General features: G+C 57.4%; 6 protein-coding genes across 6 annotated transcripts; 2 read left to right on the forward strand and 4 right to left on the reverse strand.

Annotated features, from left to right (window-relative positions):
• Window positions 1-117: 117 nt before the first annotated feature.
• Window positions 118-6,161, reverse strand: BJ171DRAFT_4284 (uncharacterized protein). The gene is made up of 13 exons (XM_053107852.1): window positions 5,889-6,161; window positions 5,115-5,621; window positions 4,529-4,874; window positions 4,326-4,447; window positions 3,781-4,222; window positions 2,915-3,629; window positions 2,699-2,782; window positions 2,480-2,607; window positions 2,224-2,379; window positions 1,888-2,043; window positions 1,476-1,608; window positions 865-1,366; window positions 118-628 (listed from the first exon to the last, which is right to left on the reverse strand). Exons 1-13 carry the CDS (start codon window positions 6,098-6,100, stop codon window positions 301-303), a joined length of 3,831 nt encoding a protein of 1,276 aa, XP_052971708.1. The 5' UTR covers window positions 6,101-6,161; the 3' UTR covers window positions 118-300.
• Window positions 6,162-8,185: 2,024 nt separating this feature from the next.
• BJ171DRAFT_418329 (uncharacterized protein) lies at window positions 8,186-10,622 on the reverse strand (the record flags this gene model as incomplete). Its single annotated transcript, XM_053107338.1, has 6 exons — window positions 8,186-8,229; window positions 8,382-8,613; window positions 8,812-9,316; window positions 9,484-9,677; window positions 9,825-10,063; window positions 10,445-10,622. Coding segments are annotated over 6 exons (1,392 nt in total), but the record flags the coding sequence as incomplete, so codon positions are not given.
• A 296-nt stretch (window positions 10,623-10,918) lies between these two features.
• Window positions 10,919-12,321, reverse strand: BJ171DRAFT_453782 (Mss4-like protein). Its single transcript, XM_053108229.1, has 5 exons — window positions 12,214-12,321; window positions 11,948-12,018; window positions 11,484-11,762; window positions 11,207-11,332; window positions 10,919-11,057 (listed from the first exon to the last, which is right to left on the reverse strand). The coding sequence occupies exons 1-5, from the start codon at window positions 12,239-12,241 to the stop codon at window positions 11,055-11,057; spliced, it is 507 nt and encodes a 168-aa protein (XP_052971710.1). The 5' UTR covers window positions 12,242-12,321; the 3' UTR covers window positions 10,919-11,054.
• A 282-nt stretch (window positions 12,322-12,603) lies between these two features.
• Window positions 12,604-15,262, forward strand: BJ171DRAFT_484572 (peptidase family M48-domain-containing protein). Its single transcript, XM_053109007.1, has 12 exons — window positions 12,604-12,863; window positions 12,956-13,037; window positions 13,162-13,187; window positions 13,303-13,337; window positions 13,439-13,559; window positions 13,669-13,721; window positions 13,806-14,045; window positions 14,137-14,179; window positions 14,255-14,313; window positions 14,400-14,463; window positions 14,558-14,631; window positions 14,727-15,262. Exons 1-12 carry the CDS (start codon window positions 12,632-12,634, stop codon window positions 14,766-14,768), a joined length of 1,071 nt encoding a protein of 356 aa, XP_052971711.1. The 5' UTR covers window positions 12,604-12,631; the 3' UTR covers window positions 14,769-15,262.
• A 185-nt stretch (window positions 15,263-15,447) lies between these two features.
• BJ171DRAFT_4364 (WD40-repeat-containing domain protein) lies at window positions 15,448-19,005 on the forward strand. Its single transcript, XM_053107956.1, has 13 exons — window positions 15,448-15,841; window positions 15,978-16,143; window positions 16,255-16,319; window positions 16,508-16,621; window positions 16,763-16,943; window positions 17,060-17,168; window positions 17,280-17,356; window positions 17,503-17,580; window positions 17,729-17,773; window positions 18,000-18,128; window positions 18,219-18,303; window positions 18,433-18,526; window positions 18,724-19,005. Exons 1-13 carry the CDS (start codon window positions 15,734-15,736, stop codon window positions 18,865-18,867), a joined length of 1,395 nt encoding a protein of 464 aa, XP_052971712.1. The 5' UTR covers window positions 15,448-15,733; the 3' UTR covers window positions 18,868-19,005.
• A 225-nt stretch (window positions 19,006-19,230) lies between these two features.
• BJ171DRAFT_4607 (uncharacterized protein) lies at window positions 19,231-20,662 on the reverse strand. Its single transcript, XM_053108454.1, has 4 exons — window positions 20,409-20,662; window positions 20,144-20,253; window positions 19,889-20,056; window positions 19,231-19,733 (listed from the first exon to the last, which is right to left on the reverse strand). The coding sequence occupies exons 1-4, from the start codon at window positions 20,488-20,490 to the stop codon at window positions 19,377-19,379; spliced, it is 717 nt and encodes a 238-aa protein (XP_052971713.1). The 5' UTR covers window positions 20,491-20,662; the 3' UTR covers window positions 19,231-19,376.
• Between the last annotated feature and the right edge of the window lie 4,817 nt (window positions 20,663-25,479).

The following is a 25,479-nucleotide window of genomic DNA, read 5'->3' on the forward strand; positions in this document are numbered from 1 at the left end:
AACATGATCAGCGTGTGTAGGTCAACTGTGGAGGCTGTCGAGGTGATCGATTTCATTGCATATGACTTGCCAGATGCAGGACATCCCGTTTGCCCATCCATGTGTAGAGATGCAGCTCACGTACAGTAACATGGGGCAACGTGGTTTTGTCGTTGGTTTATTACATTGGCACAACACACATACATTCGTCGACATGCGACATTCGCTCCATAGCCGCGCCGCAGGCCTTTCAGCACCCGACAGCTGGCTTGCAGCGCAAACTGACTAAACACACACCACCGCTCAGTCCCCGCGCCTTGTCTATTCCTCGAACAGCTCGCGGACAGAGCCCAGCGAGCCTCGTGCTTGTTGCATCGTGGTGAGACGTCGGATCGTCTTGCGGGCCTGGAGGACACTTCCAACCGCCAGGAGCTGCGGTATGCTGGCTGAATTGTCGGCCATCGACGGCGACGCTGTCGCCGCCTGGCTGTCCAAGCCCGAGACTGGAGAAGCGTCATCGACAACACGACCGACTCCCACCGATTTGCCGTGACGAACAGTAAACGTCTGCGAAAATGCCATGCCGTGGGAGCTCGTGGGCTTCAGTTTGGACATGGCGCCTTCGACGGGAGGCGCAAGCAACATGGGGCTGGAGCGCCGCGCAGTGAGAGAAATGAATCGCAAACCCGGATTTGTGAGTACACGCGAAGCCTGACACCAAGTTCACGCTAAAGCCATTTGCAAGTTCCCCACTCGGCCTTCAGTGGTCCGACGCTGAGCACCATCGACTCTCCCAAAAGTCGAAGCAACTCAAAGTGCCGCGACTCGCAACGTCGCCGCAGTATGCACTGCTACCCAGTCAGTCCCGTCGACAGATATACTCACGTTCCCTTCGGTGCGGATTCAAGTGCGATTTTCTCGACCGCCGTCTGGAACGACTCCGAATCGACGATGCCGTTGAGCCGCAGTTCGGGGCGCTGCTGGGCAGCAGCAGCAGCAGCCGGAGTGTTTCGGGCTCGGGCTTGAGCCTCCTGCTTCGCGTTTTCTCGGAGACACTTTTTTATCTCCGACGAGAACTGGACAAAGATCCGGAAGAAGGCTGTCGGTGCGTTCTCAAACTTGCCCATCTTGTGCCACTCTTCCTCGCGCTCGCCAAAGTGCTTGAGGGTGCTGAGGATGTTGGCTTTGGTGGCTTCGTACTGCTTCTGCATCTCCTGGAGTCTGGCTTGAGTTTCGTCCAAGAAGACACGCATCACCCGCCTGAACTCGTCTTCTGGATACTGGGCGTCGTAGTCGGGCTCAGAGTCATAAAACTCAAGCTCGCCTTGGACCGATTTGAGCTCCTTTGTGGAGCGCTCGATGATGGATTTGACGGCCTCGATGTCGTCTGCGCAAGCGATCGAGGAGGGCACGCAAGCATCGATGGTAAGCTGGCGAGGCACAAAGAAACGACAAAATCCAGGGCAAGGCTGATGGACTCCTGCAAAATCGCTCACCCTTTGCTGCGGTCTCGACGCTGGCGGCCTCGGATAAGAACTCGAGCGTGTCGGGATCCTTCTCGTGCAGCACTTTGACAAGATAGTGCAGGAGGGTGGGATACGACTTGTTGCGGCTTCTCTTGTCCCTGAGCTGGAAGCATGGATAGTCCAAGCAAACAGGCGAACACCAAGCCGATTGGTCGACAAGAATTCGCAAGACACAGAGTTAGCGCATACTCCGATCCCAGGACTGAGCAACCCAGCCTCAAATCGCGCGCTCCCTGACCCAGTTCTAGTAGCAAGCACCGATTCGCATGATCCGTGATCATCCCGGCGAGCAGGTAGCAGAGAATAGACCCCGAGGCTGTCGGTGCTGTGTATGCTGTGCACGACGATCCCTGCCGAGCCTTTGACCGAAAGTGGCTTTTACCTTCAAGAGTGCGTCGATCTTGAATCCAAAGGCATTGCCCCAGGATCCGTTTTGGTCGTTGAGGGCATTGCCGATCAAAAGCGTCATTTCAAGGATTCGGGAGAGGCGATTGCTCTCTCGAAGCTCCTGGCAGGCTGAGGCGATGGTGTCGAGGGTCTGACGGGCCAGGCAGTTCCGAACGAAACCCAATCCAAATGTGTACGGCACGTCAGTAGAGCCTCCCACACCGCCAGCCATTCGCCAGTTCACCAGTACGCCAGTTCGCAGGTTCGCAGGTTCGCCGGTTCACAGCCCGCGCCACATCTTGCAAGTACGCCAGCTCGGACAGCAACTTACACGAGCGCCCTCTTCTTGCTCGTTCAAGAACTGGCCCTTGAACATGAGGAGCTCCAGGCGGGTCTTGGTGTTGCGAATGTCCCGGATCTGGACGTAGAACCTGCTTGGCTCGTCCAGTTCATCCAGCGAGCCATCGTAGACAAACACTTTGCTGAGCTGTGAAGAAGGGATCGGGTTAGTCGCTCGGAATATCTCACAGCGTTTCGTTGGACATACAGGGCTTATCAAAAGCACGATCTGAAAGCGGAATCCGTACCTCTTCGTTTGAGAGCGCAACGCTCCAGAAGCGCGAGACAACTTCGGGCGCCATGAGGCTGTCCTCCATCTTCCACAGTGCATCGCGCACAGTGGCAAGCTGAAGCTTGGCCGATTTGAGGAAGATGCCTACATTGCAAACAGAACAAAAGTGTGGCGTCAGCTAGCAGGCTCAGCAAGCATAAAACACATAACACTGCCGACTCCTCGGTGCACTTGCCAATGTTTTGTGATTTGCGAGAGTCCAGCAGAGACAAAAGCTCCTTCTTTTCGATGATCTTTTTTGCGGCTGGCGCGAGCTCCTCTGTAGATGAACAGGAAAGATCGAGAGTGACCCGTCGCAGTGATTTAGTCGGCTGTCGCAGATGGTTCGGCCGCACTGCCCCACAGAGAGCCCTGTGGAGCCGAATACGCATGATCGACAGACCCCCCTCACCTTTAGCAAACAGATCGGCAAGCTCGGACATATCGAGAGAGCATGCATCCCCGGAGTCGGGATATGCATGCGACACGACATTCTGCCAGATCGTGCCATTGATCATGTTGGGATTGGCGAACTTGTTCCACCGGAACGGCTCGACCTTCTTCTGCAGCGGTGTCTTGTGGAGCTTGCGAACGCCACCGGGGCCGAGCCCAGGCATCCCAGGCGGAGGTGGCGGACCTCCAAACGGCGGTGGGGGAGGAGCCCCTGGGGGAGGCGGGGCTGGAGGTGGCGGAGGCGCAACAGCCGGGGGTGGTGGTGCCGAAGATTCGCTTTCCTTGGGCGACAGGCCACTAAGCTTGGTTGCAGCATCGTCGGCGCCCGTGCTGCTGGGTTCGGACTCGCCTCCCAGGCCTGGACCCAGACCGGGACCCAAGCCTGGACCCAAACTCGGGCCCGAGCCCAGGATCTCGGCTCGAGCGAGCTCGATATCAGGAAGCTGGTCGATGTGGACCTTGTGCAGCGCAGCCTTGACCCTATCAAGCTGCTCGCTCTCTCCTGGAGAAACAGCAGACAGATCGTTCAGAGCAAGCTGCGACTCTCGGATTGCCAATCGCAGCCGCTGATTCTCCTCAAAGATCTCGCTCAGCTTCTCGGGAGAGCCCACGGTTGCCTTGAGCCGCATATTTTCGCCTCGGAGCATGGATTCACGCTTCAATGCCTCGTCATACTGTTGGTTCCGAGGCCACAAAGTCAGTGCGCGGAGCAGGTATTAGGTCCATTGATTTGCCACTATGGCCACCGCTTCGCGTGTCGTGGCAGGCGCGAGGCTATCAGCGACCAGGCAGAGAAACACGAACGACTTGCCTCATGACGCTTACCTGCTGCTGGAGGTCTTCAAGTCTCTGGACGTATTCTTTGATGGCACCGCGGCCGACTGGCTCAGCAGCACCGTCGGACGACTGGTCTCGCAAGTCCTCGCCACTGAGACCCTCGAGAATGCCCTGCAGTCGTCCAGACAGATGCTTGAACCGAGCGGTGCGATCACTGGCCGTGTAACCAACTGCATCGCCACCAGTGCCTGGGTCGGCGCTAATCCAGGTATCGGCGGTCTCAGTGATGGCCGAGAGCGTCTGCTCCCACACTTCGAGCATTTCAAGCGCTGATTCATTTGCCGCCACGGGCTTGTCGCCGATCGGTCCAAATTTCGCCATGAGCTTCCGGAGCTCGCCGAGGGTTAAGAGGAGCAGCTGCTTCAGTCTCTGCGGATCGGCACCATGCTCCGCCTGGCCCAGGATCCGCTTGAACTCCTCCTGGGGGTCTCTGATAACAGGTTCGAGGGGGGGAGCATGGGCGGAAAGTGGTCAGTATATCGGTCAACACTCACTTGGACCGCCATAACGTAGCATGGGCCAAAGGGTCTTACCCCATAGTGCTTATCGTCTGCTTCAACTCCTGGGTAAAGTCCTCCGTGTCGGATTCCATATCGCTTTCAAAGATGGCAATCTGCACGGCAGCCTCGTCTGACAAGCGCAGACCTTTCAGCCACTGACCGAGCAAAGACGAAACACATCAGATCCGAGGTACCGCAGGATGGGCGACTGCATTCAGCAGAGGCGGCTGTCGTACCTTTAGTTGATCGAGTAGACCACATGTCTCTAGCTCCTGTCTCAGGCGACGGCGCTCGACAATCGTCTCATATTCGCCAATCAGGCCATTGAGGAGGAGAAGGATTGCGGTCCGGTACTGCCAGATGTGCTCCAAGATCTCAGAATCGCCAACCGGGTCAAGCTGCTCGATATTCTGGAGCGTGTTGTTGAGCTCGGGGTTGGTGCTGTAGAAGCGATTTGGGCTCGGCGATACTGTGCGGAGGGCGTTCTCGGGGAGGAACGGTGTCCGGAGAGAGCTGACAAGACGGATGAACCGCGGGCGCTTGTTGTTGGCTGCATACGCCGCCAGAGTCCCGAGTATCTGTCTGAGATATTAAACACGATACAAGATGAGCCGTGGGCACAGTCGTTGATAGCCAACGTGAATAGAATCGACGGTCGGCTCGAATTGAGTTGGCGAATGATTCGTGCACAGACGACGAGCGAGATGGGCCAGATGAACGGGATGCACAAGACGAGTGCATATCAGAGTGGGGAGGGAGCTTGCTGGAGCACAAAGGTGCGGGATGATGCAACACAATGTCTCTGGCTCAAGAGCTACTTACTTGTGCCATCGTGGGTTGGATATAATCATAAGTCGAAGCAGATATGCCACTCGCGTTCGGAGAACTATGTTGTTGTATTCGACACTGTCTTCCAGCTCCCCATCAGTGATCTGCGGCTTGGAGGATGTTGCGCCTGGCCACATGAACTCGAGGCATCGGACGATCTCGGAGAGGAAAGTCTCCAGCGAACGACCAAGGCTTCTTCGACCGGCATCAAAGGAGATCAGAACCGGGATGCAGTCGACGATGTCGGCCAGAGCCTTGTCCTCGATTATCTGGTCCGCGTATGAGACTCTCATGTGAGTCTGGCTCGTGCGCTGCAGGCTGTAGCTGCGATGGTCGCTGATCCGCCTCAATAGCAGAATTAGTGCATCGATACCATGGATGACGACGCTGCCTGCGTGGTGTTCGCAGAGCAAGTACGCATTGATCCACGCTTCATCACAGCGCTGGATACGGCGACGAAAGGTGCCAAGATGCCTCTGGAGAGCTTTAAGGGATAGATTCCTATGGTGCCGTGCAGCAACAAAGAAAAAAATGGCCAGAGCTCGGTTCAGTCGTCGTTGCGGCACCTCGGCTCAGTGGTCGTTGCGGCACCTCGGCTCAGCGGTCGTTGCGGCACCTCGGCTCAGTCGTCGTTGCGGCACCTCGGCGACAGAAACACATGCCACTTTGAGAGCCGTCTGCAAACGCGGACAGATGCTGGGTACGATGTCGCCATGGTGTCGTCATGGTGTCGGCATAATGTCGCTTTGATGTCGTCATGATGCTTACCAAAGCGTGAACTGGCGAAAGTAGTACTCCGGATCCGCATCAAAGTCGTAATCGTGAGGATTTGGCATCGACCGTGGTGGGCCTCCGGTGTGGGGCCGCTCAGGCAGCCTTGGGGGCTCGTATCCGGTCTGGGGCTGGCGCCCAGTCAGATACCGGAGCTTGAACGAGTGGATTTGGTCTCGCATGTCTTTGATGGACTTGGTGTAGAGCATGCTCTGTATGGCTGTCTCGGTGAGATCGAGATGGCTCTAACCGCGGGCCAGAAGTTATCGGGAAAGAGTCGGTTTCACTCCATATTAGCGAACGCGGGACTCATGCCTCCAACTGCGAGGTGAGTCGAATCGACCACCGGGCCCGAGTTGCGTGCATGTGTATTGGGCACACGCGGTAAAAAACCGCCACCGTACCAGCACATAGGAGTAGACTCGGCGCAGAGCATCGCCATTGAGATCTTTTTCGTCGCGGTAGATGTCGCTGGGCAAGCTCTCCATTGATGCAAGCCCCGATTTGGAGCTCGCTTGGGGCTGGGCTGCTGCTCGGGACGTTTGCTCATCGTTGAACTGCCTGATCTCGTCGCGCTTCTGGTCGGGCGAGAGCACCCGCAGCCGTTGTTCTCTCGTCACCGAATCGATGCCTTTCAGACACTAACGAACAAACAGCCGTAGAACATGGCCGTCAGCGACAGGGACTCGCTTCAGTCTCGGCCGCGTAGATGGAGCTTTGCAGACAGGCCAAGCCAATACCCCGACAGGCACAATACCCACCATCGTCCTGTCATACTCTTCGTCCAGTTCGATGCCGTATAGGTGCCGAGGATCCACTCGGGCTCCTGTTGCCGATGCGAGCGACGGCGCCTTGGAAGGAGCTGCGTATGGCGACCCGGACGAGCGATGGGTCGATGCGGACGATGAGCGAGCAGGCACAGCCGAGACGTGTGCGGGCAGCGACGTGGTCAGGGAGTATGTCGACGAGCCCGGAGAGTATGGAGAAGATGACGGAGCCTGGGCCAAGGAAGGCGAGTAGGTCATGGCTGGAGGGGCGCCTTGGATGTCGCCGTGGTCATTGCTGCTCGGCCGCGTCAGTCTGCGGAGAAAGTACTGCAGGTACTTCTCCCGTTCCTCGCGACTAGCGCTCTGGACGAGCTGCATAAGTTCCTTCTTCTGAGCGAGTGGGAGCTGCTGCAGACCCTGAACTGCGCCGGGGCTCTCGATTCGGAGGGTAGGCAGGAAGGCATCGAACTGGGCGCTGATAAACGCCTCCTCGCTGGCGCCCACGGGCGAGACTGGAGGCCGCTGTCCCTGAGGAAGACTCGAGTTTCGAGGCGCCCCAATGACAGTCGGCGCCTGCTGGGGCGAAGGAAACGAGAGCGACGTGTTTGTCGGATTGTAGGGCATGTTCGCAGAATAGGTGTGCTGCTGCTGAGGGCCATTCTGGGAATAGCCCGACGAGTATCGCAGGGAAGCACTGGATGGCGCATAGGAAACAGGGCGCGATTGCGAGTACTGTTGCTGGAACTCGGGCTGACTTGGGTACTGGGGCTGGGGATCCGAAGGGCGGCGGACCGAGTTTTGGAACGAAGGAAAGTATCGGGCGCTCTGCGGATCGGCGGGATGAGGGGAGTCCGAGGCCGGGGACCGAGGCGGAAGGGGAGGGCCGCCGGGCATAGTTTAGGGACGCAGCCTCTGCAAACACAGGCGTAGCAGGGCCGGTCGCCGATCGGGGGGATTGCAGGGACGATGGAGGATCAAGAGCGAGGAAAGAAGGCCAAGGCCGGTGGCAGACAAGACAAGACAAGACAAGACAAGACAGGAGAGACCCGCACGAAGGTGGCGATGGCGATCGCGGAGGAACGGTCGTACAGACGCGCTGCGGTGCGACCAGCGATTTGGGAGGCGCGGGTCGAGCCAAATCGAGGGCGATCGACCAGGCACCACAGCCCGTATCAACGCAAACAGAGAGGAGCACAATCGGCGCTGATGTGGTTGTGGTGTATTGCAGAAAAGAGTGGCCGCAACAACGGCACTCAGGATTTCCGTGGATCCCCTCCTGCTCGCCTCCGACGTCAACACGGCCGCACCTAAAAGTTGAAATGGAACTGCTGGCTGTGGAAAGGTCCACCGCCGCCGTGGAACTGACCGCCCTGGAAGAACGGATGGCTGCCGAACGGGAAACCACCGCCTCCGGGTCCTCGCTGGTCCTGGTACTGGTCCTGCAAGCGTCGAATCGAGAGTGAGTGGGAGCGCAAAAGCAGGTCTGGCAGGGCCCCAAAACAGTACGCAGTCATGTGTCACTGTCCGGCTTACATTAGGATCCTCGCCGTTGTCGAACTTTTGTCGGAGTTCTGAACACAACCATAGAAGGGGACGTGCGCCTTTGGTGAGCGATATGGCGGAGGGTGACAACAAACAGCCAGAAACGTGGGAGAGGACCCGCATATGTCGCAGTGATAGCGTGGCTGCGGACTCTCCGACAAGGCCATGCAGCAGAACCCACCATCGTCGCTGAGGATCTCGTAGGCCTCGTTAATCTCCGACATCTTCTTGGCTACGGACTCCTTGTCGAGATCACCGGAGTACTTGTCGGGGTGCCACTCTTGAGCGAGCTTGCGGAAGGCCTTCTTGATTTCACGCTTCGAAGCAGTTCGAGGAACACCCAGGATTTTGTAGTAGTCCTTTCGGGAGGCCTGTCGCATCAGTCTCTGTGCGCGATGATAGCCATCGTGTGCCTGTTGATAAAGGAACAATCGACGGCATCATACGCCGCAATAACAGCCAGTCCAGCAAGCAGCGCCGTTAGATTGAGTCGATGTCAAGACCGGAAGTCCACATAACCAGCGCATCGCGGGCCCATCGATACAGAGGACACATCAGAATAAGACGCCCTGTATCGGAGGCCCCGCAAGCGACCACCTGCCATTGCTTACCCGACGATCCTGGCCGTTGATTTGATTGGCTTGCTGGAAGTCGTGCATCGCCTGGTCATACTCCTCAAGCAGGATTTTGACTTCAGCACGATTCAACAAACCTTCAAAGTTCTCAGGATCCAGCTGTAGCAGTCGGTTGCAGGCGACGAGTGCCTTGCTCGCGTCTTTCAGCTCCCGATAGGCTTTGCAAGCCATGCCAAACACTTTGATCTGCAGGTTACGCGCGCCCAAGACGTCAACCTCGGTCAGCAAGCCGCGGTCTCCCTCGAGCTCGTCCTTGAGATCACTCCACTTGGATTTGCTGTATAGCGAGTCGGCCAGAGTCAGGCCCTTATCCAGTCGTCGCAGCTCGCGATAAGTAGATTTGCACGACTTTTGGTCGGGGTCATATTTGAGGCATTCGCGGATCGAAGCCAGCGCCTGGCTGATTTCTCCAGTCTTGGTCTGCAGCGAGGCCAGCTTGATCAGGATCGAGATGCTGTTGGGCTGGATGTTGGCGATGCGTCTGGGCAACGAAGGAGATTAATGAGTTAAACGCATTCAAGCGCTTGTGCAAAGCCACACCCACATACCTCTCAGACTGCATGCCCATCCTATCTCAATGCAGATCACGCCGAGCCACGCAGATCAATCAAGCGCCCACACAAGCTGTACATGCTCCATAAAACGCACCTGTAGTCACCGATGGCCATTTCATTGTTGCCGCTGAGCTGGTGGAGCTCGGCTCGCTTGAGACGGTGCTGAACATGGAGTGGGCAGAGTGAAATGATCCGGTTGAGGGCATCGATGGCTTGGTCGTTGGCCTTTTTGGCGATGAGGCTGTCGACTGTGTCAATGATTCTCTTGACTTCAACGATATCGCCGATCTGCGGAGACGAGGCCGTTAGCCATGACACGAGCATACTGGGGCTCAGTCCAACGGATGAAGCGGCGCCTCTGGCTCAAAGGACACCGTGCGTCCAATGTCCTCCGCAGCTGTATTTCACATCGTCCAAACTCCGCACCCGACCTACCAGCTTATCGATTTCCTCGTCATTGGGTCGGATGTCGTGATACTTGGACAGGTCGTTGTAGGCATTTTCGAGAGCACAGTCCTTGGCGTAGAGTCGGCCCCGCTGGAGGAGGGCCTGTTCAAAGCCAGGCTTGAGCTCCAGAACCTTGCTGAAATCGTGAATGGCCGGAGTCGTTCGTCCCATGTTCAGATACGTGGCAGCTCGTCGGAAGTAGGTCATATAATTGCTAGGGTCAATAGCTGTGAGCCGAGAAGAATGCCCCATGTAGACAAACGAAAATATGATATGGCGTGAGCAAGCGATCGCGACGAATTGCATGCGCGAGAATCCAGCGGTGTGGACGTGCTCCAGGACTCAAAGAACACAGGGCGCGCAGATTCGGATAGTCCTCAAATGCTTGGGCCAACTCGGCCTGGCCCTGTTGACTTGTGTCGGGTGGGGTCGGGTCGGGTTGGTCGGAAGGGGAGTCGTCCATGCGCAGATCGGCTCGGGGCACTGTCGGGAATGCACACGAGCGCTGGCTCCGCAAGAGCCTTTGGAAGCCTTTCTAACGGGCCTAACGGGTCTTCTGGGCATCGCCCGCATGCGCGAACGGAATCTGCGAGCGAGCCGGGACGTACCAATGGCGGATTCGTAGGCAGAGAGTGCCTCGTGGTACCGCGCCTGAGACAGATGGACCTTGGCTTCGTCAAGGAACTTTTTCGCCTCGACCTGCGGGCTGGCCGAGCCGGCCCTGGCCAGCAGCGAGACGATAAGGAGCGATGTCCAAAGGAGCAGCGACGACAGACAGGGATACATTGCGCTGGCCGAGAGGCAGACCTGGCCGGCGCTGTCCACCGGCGAACGATCGCCATTTCTTGACCCGCCCCGGCGCCCAAAACCAGGCGGGAGAATGCCACGTGTCTTCTGACACGGCCGGCAACGATTGGCTGGGGCGGCGGCCCAACCAGCGCCGAGCCTGATCCGGAACCAAGCCCAGCAACGATTCGTTTCCGGCACCCATCCGCTATCACCAAACAGTGTCTCCCAAGAGGCCTAACCAACACAGCCGACCCAGTCGCCCACGGATCACTCCACTGAAGGCAGGGTTGGTGTGAAGGAACGCAAACGCACTCAGTCCCGTTTTTGTTCGGAGCATGCTGTATTCAAATACAAAATCGGCATATGCGACCGGAAGAGCCATCCGAGTTGAACAGGGGGGTCAGGACGAAGCAGATCCAGAGGCACGATTTACTGGATATCAGAGAGCGGGGTCAGTAGGAGAGCAATGTCGAACTTGATCGCCGGGAAATCCCCACACCATCACAGGCCGTCCTCGCTTCCTCCCTCACGCCGACAGACAGTTCACCATGCCGAGCTGTTGCAGCGCCACGCTAGCTTACCATCTTCTCGATGCTGAGACCATCCTTGAAGTAGGTGAGGTATGGGGTGACACCATCTTCGCGGTAGTTGAGGAGAGCGACGTGGCCCTCGGGGTTCATGGTCTCACCGACGTAGAACTCGTAGTCCTACAAGAGCATGGGCGAGTGAGCGAAAAGAACAAGCCCTGTTAGCGGAGCTGGACCAGTTCTGGCAGACCCGCTCGATCAGACCGCCCCGGCGCTTTCGGCCAAACACAGCCCAATACACAGCCCAAGAGACACCGGACGCGGTGCTCACCTTGAAGTTCTCGAGGACCTTCTTGACGAAGGCGGTGACCTTCTTCTCGAAGACGGGGACGCGCTCGGGGTCGGTAGCGGCAAGATGCTTCTTGACGGCCTTCATGTACTCCTTGAGGTAAGCCATGTAGCCCTTCTTGTCAAAGCCAGTGGACTGGAGGCGGAACGAGTAGACGACGTTGTTGACGGACTGGGCGCCTTCCTCGAGCTCCTCGGCATCCTCGCCCTCGGCAGAGGCGTTGGCACCGATATCGACCTCGCCTTCCTTGATGATGATGGTCTGGAACAGCCACAGATCCCACATGTCAGTCTGAATGATTGGATCGCTTCATGCTGGCACCACCGCTGCACCGGAGGCTGACTTGGCAGCAAGTGCGCTCGGCTGATCTGAAGCAGCTCCGAGGCCGATGCTTCACAGCCAGCCAACAGCAAGCGATAAGGGGGGTCGTGATGGCAGATCCTCACCTTGCAGTCAACCTCGTAGGCAATGTCATCGACCTCGATGATCTTGTAGGCATCAGAGAGCATCTCATCGCCTGGTGGAGTCAGTTGTATTAGCACACCGCACAACGACCCCGTCAACCAAGCCCATCGGCGGCAGACAAGCCACAACCCCACGCAGATCCCACTGTCGTCGCAGGGGTGTACCCACGAACCGGCGCAGCTGCCCGGTCAGCAGATCCTGGGCAGCCCCAGGGAGGCGGCAGACAAGCACCAGCATCGGCACGAACCAGAGATGACGTCACGGTAGAGAAGCATGTTGGCTGAGGTCGTGGGTGTGCAAGCGGGAGAGCGGGATGCAGGAGACGAGGGGCGGCGGCGACCGGGCGAGGGCTGGGCTTTATGGGTTGGGGGGGGGGGCAGCTCCGCCTTGGACGAAAATTTTTTTTTGTCGGCCAATCGCGTGTGCGCCCGCATTTGGCAGTTCTGTGCAGGCCGGCCAGCACGGTATTAATTAGCCACAGCGTGGCTGGCGGGCTGGGGCTGCACCCGGCCAGCCTCTCTGTGGCTGTGGCAGCTGTGGCGCAACAGGCGTGACTATCGCGTGACCGTCGCGTGACCGCAGCCATGTCCATCCGCACGCCGCCCAAACCCAAGCACGACGATTGCTGCCACCATCGCCCAGCTCCAACACCGAATCTGCCGCATATGATGCATCTCGGCACGTACCTCGGCCGACGCCTCGGCAGCCCCCTGGCTCGGCTGGGCACCGTCGCGCTGCGCCCAATGTCGACGCTGCGTTCGCCCCGCTCGCCGTTCCAACGACCCCGCAAGCAGACCTCATCGCCCAGCACGAGCCTCGAAGAAAGCCATCCGGCAGTGCAGCCCGCCCGGATCGAGATCTTCCAAGACCGAAACGGATATCAGTACTTTCGGAGCCGTCGGTATCCATCGAGTCGAGAAGCTCGTCTGAGTGACACTGTCTATTTTCCGCGCCTGACACCCTCGCCACTTGTGGGATCTCAATTGCAGGCTCAACCCCGCTCTATCAGACCCGTCGGTTCTGGATCGTATCCGGTGCTCTGGGGACCTTCTGCACCATTTATTATCTGAGGTGGGCGACAGACAGCCAAAGTGACTGTGAACACACGGGACCGAACACCATGTGGTTCCCGACGCCTGCCTTGGCTGGCAGATACGAATGCTCATCCCCTGATGTCACCTGTCTCGCCCCAAAGCCACCTTGAGACTGTTCCGATGAGCGGTGAGTCGTTTGCGCCGAGCCCGAGCCCGAGCAGAGTGTCGCTGCCCAAGCCGAGATGTCTTTCGCTAGCACTGGCTGAACCTTGCACTGGCTCTCTGTGACTGCCGCCTGGAAGGCCGGACGCGATTCATCGACATGACGCCGGAACAGGTACGGAGTGAGAATGCATCGCACCTGGCGGACCTACCTCTCTGTCTGGCTCGATTCTGACCACTACCACACCCACGACAATCCCGATGTACGAACAACAGGAGGAGCAAATGGGCCGCGAGGCTTATCACTCCGTCATTCAGCAGTATCAGCATAAAATCCTGCCGTGGAACCATCCGCATTCGGTGATTGTTCGGAAAGTGGCTCAGCGCATTATCCAAGGTAAGGGCAACGGCAACGTCAATATCACCGGCCACGACAGCACCACAAGAGACTGCCAGTAGAACTTACGAACCACATGCGTCTGGTCTTGGCGGATCTGTCGCTGCAGTCAGCGGCATGAACAATGTTGAATGGGAGGTCTATGTCGTCGAAGATCCGCAGGTAAGCCGAGCCGGCATCAATAAGCGCCTCGCGCGGCAGACTTGGCCACTCCCCAGAGATCCTAACACCCGTCTACACGCACAGAGAAATGCGTTTGTCTTGCCTGGCGGCAAAATATTTGTCTTCACAGGCATTCTCCCAATCGTTCAGGGCGAGGACGGCTTGGCGGCAGTCCTTGGCCACGAGATGGCCCACCAGATTGCTCGTCACTCGGCCGAGAAGATGTCGTGGACCAAGGTGATTTTCTTGATCCGGGTCCTGATGTCGACCTTCCTGGACACCAGCTTTCTGTTTGGACAAATCCTGACGACCTTTGGAATTGCGGTAGGCTTCTGTTGCATCCGCACATCTGGATTCGTTTGACGGCCTCCTAAACTGACCGGACGGATTGCATCCACCTCCGACGCAACCACAGATGCCATTCTCGCGCAAGTGTGAGACCGAGGCTGACTACATTGGTAAGAACCGCGCGCTAGTCATGGCCGCTCGCTGCAAGTTGACTGATGGGGGCCATTCCGCCTTGACACATCTAGGACTCAAGCTGATGGCACAAGCTTGCTACGATCCCAGGGCCGCGGCGCAAATGTGGGAGGTAGGTACAGCAACAGAGGCTGCCGAATAAACATGCATAGTTGCTGAATCGGGCTGAGCTGACTTTTGTGACCCTGGGCACGCCAGCGAATGAAGCACTCCGACGACAGCGGACAGAGCCTGGAGTATTTAAGCACCCATCCCAACCACGGTAAGTCCTGCTTGACGCAGGCAAACAGTCACAATATCGCAGCAGCCTCGAGCCCGGTACTGAGCCGAGGCCCTTTGGGGTTTCCGACAACTAGATACGAGAATCAAGAAGATCATCGAGTGGCTCCCCGAAGCTATTCAAATACGCGAAGCAGCCGACTGCGAAACGGTAAGCAGCCATGGCTATGGCGGTGATGCCTCAAATCCTGTGCAAGAGCAGAAGCGGCTCGAGTGTCGGAACCTCGCTGACGAGTGGGACGACAGACATCTTCATTCTACAACATGTTCCGCAACAGACGCTTCTGAGCAAATGGCCCGCTCCCTGTCTCGGCGGCATTCGGCAGTTGATACCTCCACACAAAGTCCAATATACAGCGCTTTCAGCAGGCCATTGGAGCAATTTTCTTTCTGAACCAACAAGTGGCAATCCAATCGTGTCGCAATCGATTCGATGATGACCAAGCCGCTCATGTCCATGACACTTGTCCATGACGCTTGTCCATGAAATCGACCATAGCCCAGGAGTCAGGCAGTCCACCCGAATAGGAACGGGATTCACTGTGCATGTGGACTGCATGATGCTGAGCAATCAACTGGCTGGATGCTGTCGATCGGCGTTCGTATTGCTGTGATGGATGAGCCATCATGGAACAGGCAGCAAGAAGACGGTCTCACCACCGGTCGTTCTCTTCGTGTGCGTGATGAGATATGGTTCAATTGCGACGTGCTTGTATCCGCAAGAGAGAATGTGTCTCATTGCTTTCGACTCGCTGTAAACTGTAAGAAATCGCTCAAGCCTGGTCAAGGTCCTCGTCGTCACTACTGACCTGTGTGCTGCATTGACGGCGCAATCACGAATTGTACAGCAACCGATGGCATTGCAGCTCCTGGAAAAGCGGGTTGTCCCTGGGAGTGATGGACCGGAGTGATCTCTCGCCCAGAAGAACAGTTTGGGTCACCAGCGGAGGAAGAGTGCGAATTGCCCCGTTGCGTTTTACGCGCGCTGAATTTGGCTGCACCGCCCTGCCTCGCCCTTGGATGCGGATCTGCCTTGGCCATCCCGTCACAACTGGCAAGAGGGCGGCTGCTGTCCGAGCCTCCATCCGTCCGCAGACCACACATGGATCAGCCCGCTCCAAAGACGAAGCAGCCGGGCTCTGAGGCGTAAGTCGATCGTCAGCCCGATCCAAGAGCCAAAGTCCTCGGCCAGACTCGGCCCAACAGACATGGCGGCTGTTGACCCAAGGCTGCTCGCTGCGACGTGAGGCTCAATGCCAGCGATATCCCTCATCTGTGCCTACAGCTTCTTGAGAGAGCAACAAGAAAAGGTCAATAAGGAGGCCCGTGTTCTGAAGCAGAGGGTTGAGATTCTGGAAAAGGTACAGCTCAGACGCACAGCCAAGCAGCCCAATGTCGCCTCCATCGGCGCAAGGATGCATGAGATCGACCCTCGCTGTCGTCTGTGCACTCATCCCCAGCGGTACGGCGCTTGGTGCCTCTCTCCTGGAGCTCTAGGAAAATGCAGCCTTGAAAAAATCGCTCTACGACCTCTCTGCAAAATACAATCTGTATGCACTCAAGGCCCAGCCGTTTACCCTCGACTTTTTGGTGGCCGAGACCGGCATCGGCGACTTGTTCGAATCAACGACCGCGGCGGCGAGCGGTGCAGACGAGGTTTATGGTGCGTATTTTTCCTGCATGCTGCTCGTAGCGCTCACCGCAACGGTGCCCGCATCGACCAGAGCCCTCTGTGCGCCGTCGTTTGCCTAACCATCTTCCGAACCATGATCAGCCCCGACAACGATCCGCGATGTGTCCAAGGACAGTCGGCAGTTTATGCTGAAGTATGAGCTCAAGGTAAAGAGAGAGCAATCAGTGCAGCTGGCGTGCTATCGTTCCGACCGCCAGAGGACCATGGCCGATGCACCCAGGATCCAAAGTTATAGGAGATGAAAGCTCTCGCCCCGATCTGTCCCCGCGAGGCAGCCTACTCCGATATCCAAAGATGAGCCTGCCACTCACCCTGCAACGAACACAACCAAAAGGGCCACAGCGGGGCCGTCTATGCTGTGCAGTTTTCTCCCTGTGGAAAGTTTCTCGCCTCGGGCTCCTTTGACAAAACTGTTCGAGTATGGGACGCAATGGCCACACAGAAAGAGGTAGGGCTCCGGTGAACATCCAGGGCCGATGTCCTCGACCGAACCATCGATGGCGCACTTCCGGAGAAACTCTGCTGAGCATACCAGGGGAGCTGGGGCGAGACTGCCGGCTGTCGATCTGACCGGCGAGCGGCCACACAGATGCACTGCTTCAAGAAGCACACCCTCAACATCTCGGACCTTTGCTGGTCAACCGATTCGACGGAGCTCCTGTCGGGGGGCTACGACCAAACGTGCAATATCTGGGATCTCGAGAATGGCAAGCTGGCAGACTCTTTCGAGACCGACGGCTTTGTTCAATGCGTCATGTTCAACCCACAAGGTATATCGACGCTGGCCCTACGGCTATTGCTCGCGCTGCAAGTGTTGCTGGTCTTTCGTCGACATGATGCACGGGCTGTTGCGGCTACGGGCCTAAGCCCTGTTTTCTCTTCGCAGACCAAAACATATTCTTCAATGGAACAAGTCGGAATATCCTGGGCATGGTGGATCGCCGCAAACCAGGCGAAGCGCTCAGCATCAAAAACTCGGCCATGATCAACTCAATGTCAGTATGAGCGGCAGTTTAGTCCCGGGCCTATCGGCGGCGGCCATGTTTGCTGCTTGTTCACCTCGGACACCGACTAGATCGTTAATGGGATCCGGATCAACCGTGCAGATATGTGTATCGAGATGGCTCGTACGTCATGGCGGCGGATCATGCTGGGGCCATAAAGACCTGGGATTATCGAATGGGTAAGCTTGAGAGCAGCTCTTTTGCTCAATCTGGCTCTGGCTCTGGCACAGCATCCCTCTCCTATACGTTGACGTCGGTTGGTCAGTGTCCGCGCCGGCTGTCGCTTGCAGTGTTCTCACTAAGGAGGCTTACATTTGCTGGCCAGGCAAGTCGGTTCTGTCGATCGACAATCCAGGCAACAAGAAACCGATATCGCACATCACAGTTTGCCAACAACAAGGATGTGAGTGCATATACGGCGGGGCAATCACCATGGCACCAGAGTCATGCGGGAGCGGAGAGGCATTCGCCTTGATTTAGGAGCAGCCACGAGTCCTGCGGGCCACACCAAAGCACACCTCAGTGATGTACCATTTAACCAAACATTGCAGCGGACGATGAGCCTCGATACATGGCCGTCAATAGCTACGACAACGGTGAGATCTTGTCGCAGAGCATCAACGCGGGCCACCGCGGAGAGTACGGGCAGCCGCAAGCCCCTCCGACGGCAGTGGCTCAGTTTTAACCACACAAAGTGACGATGGAGAAGGCTTCACTGGAGGTTGCATCGCTATGACGCAGCAATACTAACGGTCCGCCCAATGCCGTGCCCGTCACTGAATCCAACCCTGAATCCAACTCAAATCTGGGTGTTGCCGGTAGTCATTCGTGTTTACGACCGGGGATTCACGCCCCCCACGAGTGCCCAGCGCTTGATCCACTCACTCAAGGGTCACAAGAACAAGAACTGGCCTATCAAGAGCTCGTTCTTTCACTATCGGGACGGCCAAGGTGGATACCAATACCAACACCAACATATGCTGATATAGGCTGCTTGGAGCGAGAATTGACCGAGCCGCACGTATGTCTGGATCACTATAGGCCTTGGATCCGCCAAGCGAGCGAACTCGCACTCCGATCTGCTCTATCTCAAAGACTCGGAAACAGAATCGAGCGATGGAAATAGGTACGTTGTCGTATTCTGATCGAGAAAGTGGTTCGCGTCCTCTAGTTCCGGGCGGTGTCTGTCCGGTAGCAGCAGCGTTTGCGAGCCGGAACCTGCTGACATCAGTGTGGCGTCACCCTCTCACCCCAGAACGAACAAGGACAAGTCGGCAGAGCCCAATATTCTTTTGGCAACCGGAAGCTCCGATCCATCTGTGTATATATACAGTGTTGGCGGCGCCGAGGTGTGTATGTGTGTGAGCTCTTCAATCAGATGCAGTTGCGATGCAGGTTCACAAGTAGACTCATGGATTTGAATGTGAGGTCGCTGGGGCCGACAGCGCTGTGTTTGTGTGGGTGTGGCGTGGACCCAGCCAACAAAGGATCGTACGTTGCTTTGGTCTGGTCAGTTGCAGAGTTTCTCACCCGCCCTTTCCACTAGGGAACGAGCGAGCTGGTTCAAAAGCTCGAGGGACACACCGACCGGGTATATGCGGTCAACTTCCACCCGACAGAGGCTCTGCTAGCATCGTGCTCGGCAGATTCCACGATCAAGATGTGGTACTCGAGCCGGAAGAAGAACTGACCCAACAGGAATGACAAGACAGCAACTCGCACGAGCAGCACCCAGCTCGCATTTGACAGTGGCCGTGATGAGATGTAGAGATATTTGCTGCGCCAATATAGGCTGCTCGCTGCCCTTTCTGGTCCAAATGCTTTGGCAGGAGTCGCACTTGGCTCCACAAGGCTGGTGTCGAGGAGCCAAGCCGCGTCAAGCCGAGCCGAGCCGCACGATTTGGTGATCCTGCTTGGCTATCTCTTTCCCTGTGATCTGCAGTGCCATCACCAACAATATTCTCGATGATCTATCACGGTACTGCAGTACAATGGCATGCCGCCCGGAACATGGCTCCACTGTGCACTGGCCTCTCGGAAGAACTGTGGAACAGCAATCATCTTGTCTCTATTGGGGTGCGCGAACGACAATGGATTGTCCCGGGGATTGTCTGTCAGCGCCGGAAGGCTGAGGTCGGGTACATCAAACACCCTGCGCAGTGTCACGGTCGATTACGGTCAGAAGAATACGTCATAGAATCACATCTTGGAAGAATCGCGGGTGGCGATCGTATCATCGAGGGCAATCCCAAGGCTGTCCTCTTCGATCTTGACGACTTCTTCAAGCGGCGCAGAGGTTGCATGCTGAGATCTGGGCGAGTACCATCGCTGGCCCATGCCAACGCCGATCACGGCAATTAAGAATATGCCCATCTGAAGGGGCACCCAGACCGCCATGTTCGGCACTCGGTCGGGGCCAAGCAAGTACTTTGAGGATATAAAGAATATACCCAGGCCTAGAGACTGGTGAAAGTTGAAACATGCAAACGCAGACGGTGTGTCGGCGGCCTCAGGGAACATCTCGTTGATCAGGATGAAGTTTTGAGTGCGGATGACCTGAGAGCCGAGAGGGGGCAGTCGTGCCAGAGAAAGCAGAGGGGAGAGTGCCAAGCCCCAAGTAAATGGACATGCAAAACATAGGCTGGGTCTTGAGTGTGCCTATGTGCGCAAAGCAACGGTCTCCCTGCCCCACACATAGGCGTGTGACCTACCGCGTCGGTCACTCCGAGGATGATTCCGATAGGAAACAGCGCCGCCAGATTGTTGACAGGTCGGAGAAAGAGGACTAGAAGCAAAGCCAGAGCTTGACTTGCCCAGACGGCCGATAAGAGGTGGAGAGACCGAAGCCTATATCCAACTTTGGTCAAGACCAGGGCAACCTGTATCGAGTTCAGGATGCGAGAAAGCATGTCAGCGTGCGACGTACAGCATGAGGAGCCCCAGCTCGAAGGAAAGAAAAAACCTACGCAGGAGCTCGCCAGAGCCAAAGTTCCAGCTAGATAGAGCTTGATCGAGAGATCAGTGTTTGGATCGTGAAAGCTTGCGATAAAGAGGGGGAAGGTGGCATTGTAGAAGGCTATAGCCGTGGCAATCGATGTTGCAGATGTCATGGATGCCAGAATGGAGCAGGTGGAGTGTGAGAGGGCTGATTACATCGATCCGACAGCCATTCGCTAAACAGCACCGACACGCTCCCCTGCTGCTCTCATGATGGACTCGGGTGTCGCTCACCTTGCTGAACCGACTGCATGTAGAACATTGGCGTCAATGCAACCATGCGCGGACTGGCAATCTTCCGGGCCGTCTTGGACATGCGCGTCAGAGTGCTTTGCTTCTCGCCACCGACTTTCTTGATTCCCTCGGAGGGCTCCTCGGTGAAGCACAGGTAAATCAGCAGCAGAAATCCGATTGAGGCGATTCCCGTCAGAAGCTTGAAGACCACACCCTGAACAGTCCAACAGAGTCGGCGTCGATCGGGTCAATAAAACGGCAGCGGCTTGGCGGAGGTTGCTGCTCCGGCTGTAGCAGGTGTTAGCACGATCATCAAAACTTGCTGCTCGGTCTGCGCGCATGGACCGCCCAGCTCGTTACCTTATCAACTCGAGCCGAGAGTAGAGCAGCACCTCCAATTGCGCCGACAAAGGCGGCAAACAAGTAAACGGAAAAGAAAATGCCGGAGTAGAATCCAGCAGACTCCTTTGTGGCGGCTGTCCGCGACAGATAGGTTCTAATGAAGCAACATAGTGTCATGAACACCCTCTGCCTTTGCCCACTCCCTTCCTTTACCCTTGCCCTTTCCTTTCTGTTTGCCTGTCTTAGTGCTTTCCCTTCCTTCTGTTTGTTTGTTTCCCGCGCTGTGCTGCCTTGTTGTCTTACCGCAAGCACGCGCGCTGCCTGTGTTCCGTTCCCGCTCCCTTGCTGTTGGTCATGGGTTACGCCCACGACGCCGCCTCGACGCCGCCTGACGCCTTGGCGCCGCCAAGCCGCCGCCACTGACGCCCGCTGACTCACGGATCCCGAGTCACGGCCGCCACCTGCTTCGCTCGCTGCTTCGCCCTCCCCGCCGCTGCTTCGCTCCTGCCCCCTCGCTCTGCAGCGTCGATCCTTGGCGCTCGCATAAATAGCCCTCCGACCAGCCTCTGTCTTTTGCCTTCGTCTTGCCACTTTGTATTTTTAGTATCCTAAGCCTTGGATCTAGAATAAAACTTTGGCTTCACACTTGACACTCTGTGTCCCAGTCCAGTTCCCGCTCCTCTCCCTACGTTCGAGTCTTGCATTAGGACTCTTGCGCACTTCCCTGCTTGCCCCGTTGTCCAGTCTTGACACTTGGCAAGACCTTCAACAACCCCCCACTTGCCCTGCCTTTGCCCCGTCCCCTTCTCTATCTCTTTTACCAATGGCTTCCCCTTCTGGCCTTTCCGAGCCCGAGCTCCAGGCCATCCGTGCGGTCATTATCCAGTCCGCCGAGAACGCCCGTTCTCTCCAGGACTTTTCCAAGTTCCTCCACGATCAGGATGATGCGCTCAACCGCATCACCGATCGTATGGACCAGGTCCTGGCTCGCCGTGAAGAGGATGTCCGCCAAGTGGTCGCCGCCAGTGTCCAGGAGGCCCTCCGCAGCTACCAGGCCCAGCTACCTCCTCCTGCTCCCGCTCCCGCCCCGATCCGTCGTGCAGGTCGCCCCTACTTCGGCGTTCCTGACGACGTCGATGATCCTGCCCAAGACCCCGAGGACAACCCTGCTGGTCGCAACTCTGCCACCAGGCAGATAGGTCCCCCTGATCGCTTCTCTGGTAAGGACCCGAGCCGCTGCAATGCCTTCCTCTCGCATTGCAGACTGGCCTTCGTGTCCAACCCTCCCCTCTTCCAGACTGAAAGGGATAAGGTGTTCTACGCCTTATCCTATCTCGATGGTACTGCTGCAGACTACATGCAGCCGTACATCGATCAGTTGGAGAGAGACCCCGAGTGCTCTCCCCCTGCCATCCGTGACTTTGCCGGTTTCTCCGAGTGGCTCCGTGCTGCCTTTGGCCAGGTCCAGCCCACCATCGCCGCTGCTCGCGAGATGGTCAGGCTTTACCAAGTCACCTCCGCCGCCGCCTATGCCGCCGAGTACCGCCGCCAAGCCGTCCACCTCCTCACTTGGTCCCAAGACCCTCTCATGTTCCACTTCGAGAGTGGACTCAAGCCCTCGGTTCAAGACGAACTCTCCCGCCGCTCCTTCGACAACCTCGAAGATCTCATGCAAGCGGCGATCGCCATCGACAACCGCCAGGAGGACCAACGTTCCCGCCGTCCCAACCACCGCTCCGCTCCTGCTCCTGCTCCTGCTCGTCCGGCTCCTCTCCCTTTCCGTCCGGCTCCTCGCCCCTTCGCTCCTGCTCCTCCTCCTCGCCCCGCTCAAGCCTTCAACGTTCCGCAGCCCATGGACCTCAGCCAGGCCTCCGCTCGCAGGCTGACCGCCGAGGACAAGGCCGCCCTCCGTGCTGCCAACCGCTGCTTTTATTGCAAGCAGGAAGGGCACATTGCCCTTCGCTGCCCCAATAAGGCATCCTCCCGCTTGGCTGCCATCGATGCTTCTTTGGCTGTCGTTGATGTGAATAAACTTGACGACCAGGAAAACTTCTCTGCCTAGAAAAGGTCGGAGGAGCTTTCCTAGGCGTCAATCATGTCATAAATCTTCCTCCTGTAAATGTCTCCACGGTAAATCACTCTTCTGCCTTTTGCCATCTTGCCCCCGTCACCATTGCCACCGTTTCCACTGCTCTTGCTTCTTCGTCTTCGCCTCCCGAGCCTGACATCCAACGTCAGCCCTCCCTCGCTGTGACTCTGCTGTGCGGTCCAGAGTCCATACGGGCAACCGCCATGATCGATACCGGCGCGGTTACTTCGTTTATGGACACTGGATTCGCCGCAACCCACGCTCTCCCCACCTTTGCAACTTCTTTCGTCATCACTCTTGCCGATGGTTCTTCGATGGAGTCTAGTCTTGGAGTTTGTGTTTCTATGATCACAGGCATCAGCCACTATGAACAAATCTCGTTCGCGCTGATTCCCTTGGCTTCATACCCGATCATCTTGGGTATGGATTGGATCAAGAAACACAAGCCCTACTTTGACTGGCACCATGACTCTATTTTCTTGCCTTGCACCTTCTATCCACAGTTTGGCCTCCCCGTTCTCTCCCGAGCCACAGTCCTCTAGGTCCAGCCCTGCCGAGCCGCCTGCCGAGTCCCCTGCTGAGGTCCCCGCCGAGCCTGCCGTGTCCCTGCCCGAGTCCAAGATCGTTCCTGCCAAGTCCCCAGCCGAGTCCCCAGCCGAGCCCGAGATCCTCCCTGCCTTGCCTCCTGCCGTGCCCAAGCCCAGTCCTGCCTTGCCTCCTGCCGTGCCCAAGCCCAGTCCTGCCTTGCCTCCTGCCGTCCCAAAGACCAAGACCAAGACCCAGTCCCTGCCCAGCGTCAGCCTGATCGGCAGCATCCCCTTCCAGCACGCCGTCCAGAAGGAAGGCCTGGAAGTGTTCCTCTTGGATGCTGCCCGAGTCCTGTCCCTCTGCTCCGTCGACGCTGGAGCCAAGCCCAAGGCCGAGCCCTCTGTCCCCTCCAAGTACTCGTCCTTTGCCAAGGTGTTTTCCAAGTCCGAGGCCGACAAGCTCCCCCAGCACCGCCCTTACGACCACACGATCCCGTTGGTCGAAGGTGCGTCCCCGTCGTTTGGGCCCGTCTACAACCTCTCCAAGCCGGAGATGGACGCCCTCCACACCTACATCCAAGAGAACTTGTCCAAGGGTTTCATCCGCCGTTCCGAGTCCCCTGCCGGTGCCCCAGTCCTGTTCGTCAAGAAGAAGGATGGCTCCCTCCGTCTCTGCGTCGACTACCGGGCCCTGAACAAGATCACCGTGCCGAACCGTTGTCCCTTGCCCCTGATTGCCGAGACGTTCGACAACCTCGGCAAGGCCAAGATCTTCACCAAGCTCGACATGCGAGGCGCATACAACCTCTTGCGCATCGCTGAAGGTGAAGAGTGGAAGACGGCCTTCCGCTGTCGCTACGGCCACTTCGAGTACAACGTCATGCCGTTCGGCTTGACCAACGCTCCTGCCTCGTTCCAAGCCTTCGTCAACGATGTCCTCCGAGAATACCTTGACCAGTTCGTGGTCGTCTACCTGGACGACATCCTCATCTACTCCTCCGATCCTGCCGAGCACGAGGCTCATGTCAAGAAAGTCCTGACCAAGCTCCAAGACGCCGGACTCTCACTCAAGCTTGAAAAGTGTGAGTTCGACCAGTCCTCCGTCGCCTTCCTCGGGTTCATCATCTCGCCCGATGGAATCTCCATGGATCCCGACAAGGTCAAGGCCATCCAGGAGTGGGAGATCCCCCGATCTGCCCACGACATCCAAGTCTTCCTCGGCCTGGCGAACTTCTACCGTCGGTTCGTCAAGGACTACTCCAAGATCGCCACCCCGCTGACGGACCTCCTGAAGAAGGACATCAAGTTCTCCTGGTCTCCCTCGGCTCAAACGTCATTCCTGAAGCTTAAGGAATGCCTGAGCACCGGTCCTGTCCTCCGCCACTTCGACCCCGAGCGTCAGTGCGTCATCGAAGCCGACGCATCTGACTATGCTCTTGGCGCTGTTCTCAGTCAGCGCGACGACGAAGGCCTCCTCCACCCCGTGGCCTTCTACTCCCGGAAGCTGCTCGATGCAGAAATGAATTATCAAATCTATGATAAGGAACTTCTCGCCATCGTCGCAGCCTTCAAGCAATGGAGACACTACCTCGAGTTCTCCTCCCAAGCCACCGAGGTCGTCACCGACCACAAGAACCTCGAATACTTCCAGACCTCCCGCAACCTCAGCCGTCGCCAAGTCCGTTGGTCCGAGATCCTTGGCGATTACAACTTCGTCATCAGGTATCGACCCGGAACCCTCAACAATGCCGCCGACGCCCTCTCCCGCAAGGACAAGTTCCCTAAGGAGGGGGGTGACTCCCGTAGCTCCCCGAACACCCAGACCCTGCTGCCACCAAAACTCTTCGTTTCCGCCCTCCGAGCTGTTCCCGTTGCCCCCGAGTCCGAGGATATCGCCGTCCCTCATCAAGTCAAGCCTCAAGAAGGACTCTACCTTTGGTCCGATCCTGTCCCAAGTCCTCAAGAACCCTGCCTCCTGTCCCGGCTACTCCGTCGACAACGACCTTCTGCTCTTTGAAGGTCTCGTCTGCGTCCCCGATGTCCCGAGCTCAAGCGCAAGATCCTCGTCGAGTGCCACGACTCGCCGACCGCCGGCCACTTCGGCGTCGCCAAG

This window comes from Polychytrium aggregatum (genome assembly GCF_025602895.1).
Source record: "Polychytrium aggregatum strain JEL109 chromosome Unknown BJ171scaffold_1, whole genome shotgun sequence".
Classification (NCBI taxonomy): domain Eukaryota; kingdom Fungi; phylum Chytridiomycota; class Chytridiomycetes; order Polychytriales; genus Polychytrium; species Polychytrium aggregatum.